Here is a 12,214-nt window from a genome sequence, read left to right as displayed (position 1 = left end):
AAATGTCTAATTCAAGCCCTTTAAGTGCTTTCAAGAATCTCTACCGGGAGTTTTATTAATTAAAATCATTCTGAAAACACATTTAAAAATCTTTTTTCACTCTTCTAAACACATTCTTTTAAAAACAAAATACGGAAACAGAAATACTCATCTGTCCTCAGCACATTCTTAAATGCTTTTCGTAAAAAAGCGCCACTCGGATATCTTGAATCTTTTTCTTATCACGTGATTTGTTTCTGAATCTCTGCACACCGTATGCGATCCCAAATAGGCGGGTCCCTTGAAAAAGAACTCGCTATAGTTTCATAGTAAATAAAATACAACTGTGCGCTGATATTTTGCGTGTCGATGAAAGAATTGTCATTGTACTTATTATAAAATTAATAAAAAAAAATTGGTTGTCTGTAAAGTCTGTTTACGGACGATAGTTTAACGTGACGTCATAACAAAACATTGATGAAATTATTGCATACTTTTATGAATAAAATTGAATCATTTTTATTGAATTATCACTATTTTGTATGGATACAAAGAAGGAGTGAAATGAAATCTACAATTGAATTGATACATTTACTTTTATTTGCACTCATTAATTCAAATATGATTATTTATTACTTTAACGAAGAGATTATTTAAACTATAACTTTTATACAACTATTCTATTTAACTTCTTCCAATCTGTGTTATTCTGTTAAGGATAGGACGATGATAGGAAAAGTAGGAAACGAATGGGAGTGTTTCAAGTTTAATGTGCCTCGAAAAAGTCAAATCGATGGTTGTTCCAATCGAGTGGAAGAGAGATAGATGCGGCGCAAGCGTACAATGAGCTTAACGGGACACAACGTAACGGGACAATGTGCGTTACGGAACACTTTTTCGTGCGTGCAGCCGGCGTTCATTGATTTATAAGACGTTGTCAAGTCAAAAATTTGTTTATACGCCTACATTGTTCACGTATTAAAATATATATGCCAAGAAACTTTGGCCTTATTCCAAATCCCGGAAGACTCCCGATATCCTATCATTTAACGGTGTGTTTGACAATCAGGCTAGGCTGCACATTCCTACACACACTCGCGGAAATGTAAACTGGTGGTCGGCTGTAAATGTTTTGTGATGAATACACTCTTCCTCTTTGTCACGAACCACACGGAACTCGTACAACCAACAACTGAATGCTTACCATTGACTCGAGGCTGGGCGTGTTCAGACCAGGGTGAGGGGGAAGGGGGGGGGGGTATCTGCGCCTTACACATCTGAAGTGGGGAATAAATAATTTATTTTTAAAAAATGTAGGAAAAACAAATTTCTGAAAAAATCTATTAGCAAGGTGTTTGGTTGTTGGTACTTCAACTATTAGCTAAGCAGTTGTTATAAAATATGTAATTACTCCTATCCAACTAATGTTCAAAAATAAATATTTTATTAATTTTTGTATGATATATTTAAACAAGGCTAAGAAGCGCTATTGGTGAAAACAGGTGAAATGGGTTAGCCATGATACGCATGCGCCTTCAATGGATATTCGCAAAAAAAGAGTGAGGATATAATATTAGAACATGTCTAACCAATTAGCACGTACAATATATATATATGTATATATAGTAAAATGAATGTAAAATAAATTGCGTTCTTCCTATTGTGTTGTTTATTATTATTGAGTGTCATCAAGAAAAGGGTTGAATTAAAAAAAATTACAGTCCATTTCCTTTTCCGTTTTGAATGAGACACGCCCTTGGCTCGAGCATTGTAGCGCGTGTCAAAACAACGATGAAACAGCCATTTGATAAGTAAGTGTCAAACCTTCCCGCGGAATGATAAAGTCCCTACGCAGAAGCTTTCTTGGTTCCGCTCGCAGCTGAATAATCACGTGAAATATCCAGGCGAATAGAAATATTTGGACGCAAAAATATTATAAATATATTGTGTACACACATCCTAAAGAGAACTTAAAATACATCGGTTGTATTTACATAATTTTTTGACAAGAATACGCATAACGATCTTGTAAGTAGATTTTGCGAACATCAGAAACCAACTTACCATATATATTTTTTAAATAAATCCCTTCTGTTAGGTGCATTTTAACTTTTCTGCAATAATGTAAAACACTTTAATGTCGTGCGTAGTGTCATGTATTTTTCGCGAAAAAAATCTGCTCGCCCATGAGACAGCAATAACGTAGAGACCGGAAAAATTCGCGATTTCAATGACCTCTAGGATGGACTCCATGATCCTCTATGCACTCGGCCGAATTGCATCTGCTCATTGGTTACTGACTCGCAGCACCTGTTAACTGGGATGCTCGTGATTCGATACTTATTTTATTTACAATTTTTCATTGGCCCAAAGTCCTTCAGATATACTGTGGCCCAATCACCGAAGCAGCAAAAATGCAAAATTTTTGGATTCTAGCCTATCGTGAAATGAACGCGCGAATTTTTGAGGTTAGCTTAAGGTATGCCCGCGATAGCGATTGTTCCCTTGTGATTGGCGGCCATTCAGGACGTGTTGGCTTCCGCACTGACTTGCTGTGATTGGTGCGCTTACAGTAGAGAGGCACCAGAAGTAAAACCCAGCCAACCATGAAACTACGAAGTTTCAACGCGCAGCTGTTCTGGATATGTCTGGAAACCCTTTTTGCTAAAAGTATATGGACTCAGTCACGCGGCATTATTTTTTTCTCCATCTGGGGAAAGAACTGTAGCAAATACACTTCCACGTGCACAGGAAACATCTACCTGCCTTGAAATTTCCCGTGCGGATTCATCAGGAAACAATGATGAAGCTTCCGTGAGCGACATCTGCAGTTGATACTCTGAGGTAAAAACATTCACCGAAACGCTTTTTTCCAACGACGTTTCCACTCTGTTATGAAGCATTCTCGCGTTAAGCTGTGGCGAACAAAATAAAAAAAAGGGGACTTAATTTATATTTACGCTCCAATGCGAGCGAGAAATTTACTTCGTGCCGGTAGGATTCAATAACATATCCACACAAAAAATCCTCCTGTTCAGTTACTGCCACGAAGAAGATAGAATACGCCATCAACCACGAAACGAAAATTTTTTGTCTGGTAGAATTTTTCCACCTGACTAAATTGAAATTTTATATAAAAAAAACAGAATGTCTGTTTAGTTTCATCGTTCAGATGAAGTGTGAGACAATAGCGAAATGCAAGTGTATTTGAATTTCAGCCTATTGTGAACTGAATTCGCGAATATTTCCGGGCTGTGAGTATAAGGTACGAGATGGTGCTAGCAAGAGCCAGATTACGGGACTTTCATGGGACAGAGGAAACGTCGAGAATGACATGATATGGCCATGTGTAGAGAATGGGAAAAGAGCGGCTGCCCAGGAAAATGATGGAGTTGAAGTACACAGGAAGAAGACCCAGAGGAAGGCCAAGGAAAAGGGTTGGAAGAATTGCAGGAGAGTGGAGAATACTGGAATAAAGTGAAGGATGAGGAATGGTGGAATAACAGAGGAAGATGTAGGAATTTTACTTTGCTGACCTAGCTACATGTTGTTATTGATGATGATTATGATGATGGTGATGTTCATCGTAAATTTGAGATAAAAGTTTTCAAGTTTAGGTTACTTGTTTTTATTATTCCCTAATTGTTGGCGAAGCATTTTCATGGGATAAATACGTCTCTTCGAGGGCAAGTAAGGTTACGACACTTGCCCAGAGGGATAATTGGCCGCGATGGAATAATCTGACATTTAACCGGAGCCGAGTGTGTTTACGGAAATGAGTAATCAAGAGTGTTTTAAACAACTAAATTTGCACGACGGCCTTGCAATCGGGAATGCAAAAGCAGGTTGAAAGCGTCGAGGAGAGACCAGGTACAGAAAGTTCATTGCTACAGTTGATGTCTGTGTCACTTGCGTTGGTTCTTTTATCATCAGTAGAGACCTGCAAAATTCGCGGATTCATTCGGTGATAGGCTAGAATTCAAATACATATACCTCTTTAGATAATTTTTGCTATTGGCTTACTGTTCATCTGGACGAATCTCAACCAGTTATAAACCCTCAACCAAAGAAGGATCGAACCACAGACAAACCAGATGAGACGACTTACAAGTCGGCAGCCAATGAACTTGCGTTATTTGCCCGAGTGTACAGGGGTATGTGCAGTCTATCCTGAAGGCCATCGAAACCGCGAATTTTGGCAGGTCTCTAGACATGAATACTTCTGTTCCAATTACAAAAAAAAATATATATAGATATATTTGCAGTGTATGAGCTGCCAAACCAGGTGGCCAGCCAGGGAGGGTTTATTCTCGCGCTGTCGGGCAGCGAGTGACGTCAGAGACATCCGCAGGGCGTTACGCAACCCCGCCGACAGGAGAACAACCGGCGTGAAGTCATCCCGGCTCCCAGGAAGCAGGTTATCTGCGCCGCGTCGGGTCGTTCATGACTTTCCGCGCGGCGCACGGCATGCAGCAACACGCGTGACGTCACTTCCAGCTCCCGGCCTGCCTTCCTGTCGCGCCACCCGCACCCTTCTCAGAACATCTTTCACCCGGCATCCTGCGGCTCCACAAATGCGGTAATCCGGCATTTTATGTAATTCGTAGAGACCGGAAAAATTCGCGGGTTCATTTCATGATATGCTATAATCCAAACAACTGTATCTTTATATTGCTTCTGTGATTAACTCACAGTTTATCTGAAGGACTTTAAGCCAATGAAAAACCTTCAACCAATAAAAGTATCGAACCGCAAGCGTCCCATTTGACAGGTGTCACGAGCCAATAGCCAATGAGCAGGTGGCATTTGCCTGAGTGTCTGTAGGGGACTGTGGAGTCTATCCTAGAGGTCATCGGAATAGCGAATTTTTCCAGTCTCTAGTAATCCGGCTTCCTACATTTCGGCACATTACTAGGGACCGAAAAAATTCGTGGGTTCAATGGCCTGCAGGATGAACTCCATAGTTCTACATACACTCGGTCAAATGCCACCCAATCATTGGCTGCTGTCTTGTGAGACATCCCAACGTAGCAGCCTGTGATTCGATAAAGCTTTGGTCGGGTGTTACTCATTGGCCCAGAGTCATTCAGGTGAGTTGTAAGCCAATAACAGAAGGAGCACTGAGGTATAACTATTTGTATTTTAGCCTATCGCGAAATGAATTCGCGAATTTTTCCGGTCTCTACACATTACGAAAGCCTAATCCTATGGTTCGGCGCATTCTATAACGGCATCATATGGTTCGGCACATTCTATAATCTGACACCATTTGAACCTTTCGCGTCCAGGAATTTTTTTTGGAGTTAATTCCGTCTGTTGTCTTTGACAGCCAAATCGCCGTACTTCGCTGCCACCATTTTTTTTTTTTTTTTTAGCTCGCGTAACGTTTATTGTTACTGTGTGTTTTTAGTTTCAGTGCCTTGATTCTTGAATATCTAGCGTGTTAAGTTTTACATTTTATAGTTTGACATTACCATTAAAACTGTCTTTTATGATCGATAACCAAACAAAATCGCTAATCCAACATGGTCGTGGTCCTGAAGAACTATTTAGTAAATGGCAGTAAAGTAGAAGTTATTTATGTATGAAGATGTGAAAACCCAGGAAATAAACTTCATGCTAGCGACCACGACGCTATTAGAAACGCAAACATTTTCAATCACGAATTTTTGTCTTATATTTTACAAATACGGTAATAGGTAGGAAGAATTATGATTAGAGACCCGGAAAATTCGCGGGTTCATTTCGTGTGATGCTAAAATTCCAAAAATTATACCATAGTGCTACTTCTGTCATTGTTTCACTGTTAATCTGGAGGACTGAGGGCCAATACAAGACCCTCACTCATAGAAGTGTCGAATCACAGGCCACCCAGTCGAGACGACTCACAAGTCAGCAGCCAATGAACAGCTAGAATTTGCCCGAGTGTGTAGATGATATTGGAGTCTATCCTGGAGGTCATTGAACCCGCGAATTTTCCGGGTCTCTAGTTATGATTTTTCCAGCAACATTTTTTTTTGCATCACGCTCGGCATTATTTTAAAGAATTCTAAATTATATTTCATGTCCGAGTTTAGTATTATTAGTTTATTTGCAACATGAACAACATGAGAACACATGAATTTTCTCTTTACCCGAGGTTAGATGTTACTGCCGAGTACTGAAAGACTAGCTCAAATTTTTGGCTTAATTTTTGTTTTTTGTAACAAACTTTCTTTTTTAGACGTAATTAATTATATTAAATTGTGTCTTTGTTTGCACATATTTTTAAATTACTCGCGGTTGTAAGGTGATAGTTAACAAACCTAGTCAACTGCAGATTATATTAGTAAAGACCGGAAAAATTCGCGAATTCATTTCGCGATAGGCTAAAATACAAATAGTTATGCCTCAGTGCTGCCTCTGCTATTGGCTCACAACTCACCTGGATGACTCGGGGCCAATGAGAAACACCCGACCAAAGCTTTATCGAATCGCAGGCTGCTACGTTGGGACGTCTCACAAGACAGCAGCCAATGAGTGGGTGGCATTTGACCGAGTGTATACGTAGAACTATGGAGTTCATCCTTCAGGCCATTGAACCCGAGAATTTTTTCCGGTCCCTAGCTATATATAAACAAATTTTTGTTTGACTCAAACAAACATTTTCCTCTGCGCGGACGGTACTGGCGGTGTCTCGCGCGCCGCCACACACGGGCCCTGAAGCCCGCAGCTGCGCATGCGCGGTGGGGCCGGCGCGCAGGCATGCCGCAGCGAAGGACGTCTGGTCCACAGAGATAGGCATCGCCGGCCTACGTTCGGGTCTCCCCCCCCCCACCACCGTCAATGAAATGCCCATGTTTTAAAACACCCGCTGAAGGTCACCGGCCAAACCAGAAACTCCGTATATGCCACAAACAACAGACCTTTTGTGTTCTTTTGCATTGTTCTTTGCAACCGGGAAGACTGATTTAAAAAAAAAAAATTTCTTGGACGTATGTACTCCGCTCTAGATATGTCATAGAAAATCCGCTATGATGGACGACAAAAAATGAACACTTTCAACTAGCTTTTTTTTTTTTTTTTTTTTTGGGATTTTCCATCGTGAACATCGCGTGTTCGTTCCGTTTACTGTGTGTACTGTGTGTACATTGCGTACATTGCGTAAATTGCGTGTACAATGCGTGTATTGTGCGTCAATTGCGTGAACATTGCGGCTTCGTACCGTTTACTGTGTGCACTGTGTGTACTATGTGTGTACATTGCGTACATTGCGTACATTGCGTGTACAATGCGTGTATTGGAAACTTTAATTTCCTATCTAACCCTCTTAAGGGATGAATTAAAAATCCTTTGTTAGTGGTCACATACGTTATATAAGGAACACTCCCATGAAAATTTTTCATGCTTCTGACCCATCGGTTTAAGATGTTCATTGTGTGTCAGTCAGTGTTAGAGTTTCATTAAGGTGTTTCTTGAGGATTTTTTTTATGGAATCCAACTAGCATTGGCGTAGATCTAAAGTGATTGTTTTCAATCAGACTGTTTGTGACTTTTTATGGTTTATAAGGCAGTAGATGCCAGTTCCAGAGTCGTCCCAACTGTGTTCATCCGTACTATCAACATTGCATTGTCTAAATTATCTGTTTAGTTGCATTGTCGGGTTCGACTTGTGCATCACTGTGTTGGCCAGGTTTGTTGTTTTAATTTCTATATTTACTGTTCTGTTACAACTGTCTACAGTGTTCGTCCGTAATAAAGTTATTTTCCGGCTTGATTCCTGGCACGGAGTTATTTGTACTGTTTAGGCATTTAACATTTGACATCTTCTGATATTGACATGTTCTCTGTGCGTTTATGTAAGCATATTTGGAGTTCTTTTTTGAGATTTTTCTGTGAAAACAAATGTAAATCATCTACAGCGTATGTAGATGAAATTATTATGAATCAAGAGCACTACACTGTAATTTTGTTTGTAAATGGATCAGAATTATTCATGTAAAATTACAGATACTTGTAAATTAGTACATTTGCAATCATGCTTTGTGTAGCCCAGTACCTCCAAATAATATTTACTTTATTTTGTTTTATTATGCTTATTAATGTGCGCAGTTAATAATTGGAAAGCTATTCAGGGAACGTTTTACAAATAACTTTTAAATATTGGCATAAATTTCGTGGTAAGAATCGGAACCCAGTATTACTACGAACACTATTTTGTAGTGTGATACAGTTGTTTTCGTGTAAATGTACAAATTGACAAATATCTGTAATTTGACATGAATATTTCCTTTTTATTAAAAAAGAAAGGAAATGGCAGCGTGATAATTCGTTGTGGAGGCAGCTGATGGATAGGGACCGGAAAAATTCGCGGGTTCAATGACCTCCAGGATGAACTCCATAGTTCTGCGTACACTCGGTCAAATGCCACCCACTCATTGGCTGCTGTCTTGCGAGACATCCCAACGCAGCAGCCTGTGATTCGATAAAGCTTTGGTCGGGTGTTTCTCATTGGTCCAGAGTCATCCAGGTGAGTTGTAAGCCAATAGCAGAGGCAGCTCTGAGGTATAACTATTTGTATTTTAGCCTATCGCTAGAGACCTGTAAAAATTCGCGGATTCATTTCGCGATAGGATAGAGTCCAAATACTTTTGACATTATTTTTCTTCAGTGATTGGGCCACAGTTTATCTGAAGGACTCTGGGCCAATGAAAAATCTTTTACAGAAGAATTAGCGAATCACGATCATTCCAGCCAACAGGTGTTACGAGTCGGTAACCAATCGGCATTATGTAATTTGCACGAGTGTACAGAGGATCATGGAGTCTATCCTTTAGGGATTTGAAATCGCGAATTTTTCTGGTCTCTACTGACGGACTGTCGAGGAAGGGGTTTCGGGTCGACGGACCCGCAGATTCCATCCAGCGATGACCTTGACGCCTCGTCTCTGCCACCTGGACCTCGCGACCCCCCGGGTGACGGCGGCTGACCCCGGCTCTCTCTTGTTGCAGAACATCCTGGACAAGTTCAACCCCGGCGCCAGACAGCTCATCAATGCCGGCAAGGCTTACCTCAAGGCGCTGCACGGTGAGTGCCTCAACCTCCACCTCCCCCAGTCGCTGCTCTGCCTCTAGGGGCATGCATATTTCGCGAAAAGATTCCGAGACCAGTTGAACGTTAACACACTGTAGCATCATCTGTGTTTCGTGACTGAGTGAGTTTTTTTCCCCTGATTTATGTCGATCGTTTTATAACCAATCACAGTAACTCAGTGCGGAATCAAACGCGTCCTGAGTGGTTTGGTCAAATATGGTAATGACTTCTCTCGCAGACGGCCATCAATCACAAGTAATCACACCGTAATCAAAACCGAGATTGTTCCCCGGATTCATGGCACAGCAGGATAGACTCAAATTACTTATACATAATCAAGACTTTTGAGATTTCTTCAATGGTCGATAACAAGGTCACATTATTTGGAGGGTGACGAGTGATTGGGTAAGCACTTCTTCAAGGGCGTGTCCAGACCACTGTAGTCTAATCATCTACGTGAAGCAAATGTCTTCTTTTATTTTTTATACCCAATGAGTCCTTGAAATAATCGTGGATCCAGTTATAAATCGAAGCTAATCATCTTTTTCTGTTGCAGCTTGATTGTCATCGGTTGATACTTGTGTGGAACAAAAAAAATATAAATTAACTGGTTTTAATTAAGGACACAGATATGACAATATTAGTTCCAGCTAAGTATGAAATTTCGAATGAACAGCGACAGTTATATTAAGAGGGATTAGGCCTGACCATCTTGCAGTTTCAAATATTTTGATACTACCTGCATTAAAATTTCCGTGTTAATTTTTTTTTGACGTGACAACGTCTAATAAATCGATGAACGCCGGCTGTACGCACGAAAAAGTGTCCCGTTACGCACATTGTTCCGTTACGCTGTGTCTCGTTACGCTTATTGTACGCTTGCGCCGCATGTATCTCTCTTCCACTCGACTGTTTATAAAGTGAAGTGAAAAGTTAATGTGGTTTTCATTGCTTAGTACAACAAGAATTTCGGCAATAAAGGTTAATTATACTTGCATTTGAAAAAATCTGATTACTAGTATAATTTGAAGTATTTATTCTTTTATTATTAAAATAAAAATGATTCAATTTTTATTAATAAACGTTTGCAATCATTTCATCAATGTTTTGTTATGACGTTGTCACGTTAAACTATCGTCCGTAAACCGACTTTACAGACAACCAATTTTTTTTTGGTCAGCATGACATAGGACGCACTTGTCGCGTGTGAGATTATAGTGAATGTTGTATTCGTCCGCGTTAAATAATAAAGCTAGTTCTTCTCGGCGCTTACAGACTAGAGCCTGACAGTAAATACTGTATGTGGTTGGAACAAGGTATAGAAAGGTCTTGGAGATGGTGTATCAGTATCACCAAGCTTTTGTATGCCTTTTACATTCTCATTCACCGCCAAGAGTTGATTAACCAGTCATTGACGTCCTCTTTCAGTTCGTTGTCACGTCTACATTGAAAACTTCTATAAGATGGTTCGGAACTCACTGTAATATTGTAGGTCCCGTTAACTGATGCCCCCGTGCGACCTCAAAAAACTGCCACACAAACCAAACTTTTCAATTAAAAATGTGGGTTGTCTGTAAAGTCGATTTACGGACGATAATTTTACCTGATAACGTCATAAGAAAACATTGGTGAAAAATTGCGTACTTACAAGCACCTTGGTAATGGTAAGTGATAATGGAACGCGTCCAACGATAATGGTACATGTACCGTGAAAACGATACGCGCGCCGTAACAATGGTACCATACCACGATAATGGAACACGTACCATCATGACGTTAATACAAGCACCGTGGCAATGGTACACTTACACGATAATGGCACGCGTGCAACGATGATGGTACATGTACCGTGAAAGCAGTACGCGCGCGGTAACAACGGCACCGTGGCTATGATGATGACACGTCAGACACGTGGCTTGGTGGCTCCCGGAGTCGCGCATGCGCGGAGAATGCCGAGCGGAGCGTGCGGAGGAACGCGCGCGGGGGATAATTTAGTTTCCTCGGTTGGCACACACTGGCTCCGAGGGACGGCCCAGACACGTCCCGCTGCGGTATTCAGTCCAACCGCACGCGGCTAACGAAATTATACCCTTTTTTTTTTCCTCCTCTGGGTCTCGGAGAACGAACGCCAGGCGCATGCGAAAAGTAGTCCTCGCGAGAAACTCATGTCAAATTACTTTCTAGACTCGAAACGACTGGCTTGATGGAGACACTTCTGTTGCTCTTCGTGGCTACGAGTCGAGTTACCTCTTTGGGAAGGCTCCACAGTCATCTGTGTTTAGGAGAACAAGTTACTAGACACCCGGAAATTTCGCGGATTCATTTGGTGCCATGCTAAAATTCACTGCCCTATTTTTACTCTCTCAATTTGTGATTTCTAGAGACCTGTAAAATTCGCGGTTTCATTTTGCGATAGGATAGAGTCCAAATACTTTTGACTTTATTTTGCTTGTGATTGGGCCACAGTTTATCTGAAGGACTCTGGGCCAATGAAAAATCTTTAACAGAAGAATTAGCGAATCACGATCATTCCAGTCAACAGGTGTTACGAGTCGGTAACCAATAAGCAGATGTAATTTGCACGAGTGCATAGAGGATCATGGGGTCTAACCTCTAGGGATATGAAATCGCGAATTGTACAGGTCTCTAGTGATTTCTTATCGAATGGTTTCTAAATGTAGAGCTTCCCCCTACGTATGAGTGAGTCGATGTGATTCGGTCACTCTACTGCTGAATGGTGTTTTACTGCCCACAGGCGTAGAGGGAGTGTCAAGAGAATTGTGATCCATCATCAAAAAAGTACCGAGGTATACACGTATGGAGTCTACCTTGCGACCAAAGGAATCCGCAAAATTTCCGTACCTCTACGAATAACAATTGTTCAGGGCGGGAATTTGTGGTGAATATTTATAAACGCTTATTAAACTGCAATAAGTTATGCCCGTGCCAAGGGCTGGTCTTAAATGCAAGAGAAGCCATCGCCCTACTTGGCGGGGACATTCAGGGTGCATTTACTTCCGCACATAACAAATACAGCGATGCAGTGTTTTTGCAAACATATAGAGACGAAATATTTTCGCAAAAATTTCCATACATGACCTATTAATAGGGACCGGAAAAATTCGCGGGTTCAATGTACTGCAGGATGAACTCCATAGTTCTA

The 12,214-nt window shown here is 41.0% G+C and overlaps 2 protein-coding genes across 4 annotated transcripts in view; one reads left to right on the top strand and one right to left on the bottom strand.

Moving 5' to 3' along the window:
• Window positions 1-12,214, top strand: part of LOC134532068 (uncharacterized) — a 422,005-nt gene that overhangs the window by 128,383 nt on the left and 281,408 nt on the right. For both annotated transcript variants that reach the window (XM_063368249.1, XM_063368250.1), the window contains exon 2: window positions 8,970-9,045. In XM_063368249.1, coding sequence (XP_063224319.1) covers window positions 8,970-9,045 — 76 coding nt within the window. The remainder of the gene's footprint in view (window positions 1-8,969; window positions 9,046-12,214) is intronic.
• LOC134532070 (uncharacterized) overlaps window positions 1-12,214 on the bottom strand; it is a 566,709-nt gene that overhangs the window by 349,452 nt on the left and 205,043 nt on the right. The window lies entirely within an intron of this gene.

This window comes from Bacillus rossius, chromosome 5, assembly GCF_032445375.1.
Source record: "Bacillus rossius redtenbacheri isolate Brsri chromosome 5, Brsri_v3, whole genome shotgun sequence".
NCBI classification, from domain to species: Eukaryota; Metazoa; Arthropoda; class Insecta; order Phasmatodea; family Bacillidae; genus Bacillus; species Bacillus rossius.
The sequence above is the reverse complement of the archived record's forward strand: the minus strand, read 5'-3'. Positions and strand labels throughout refer to the sequence as shown.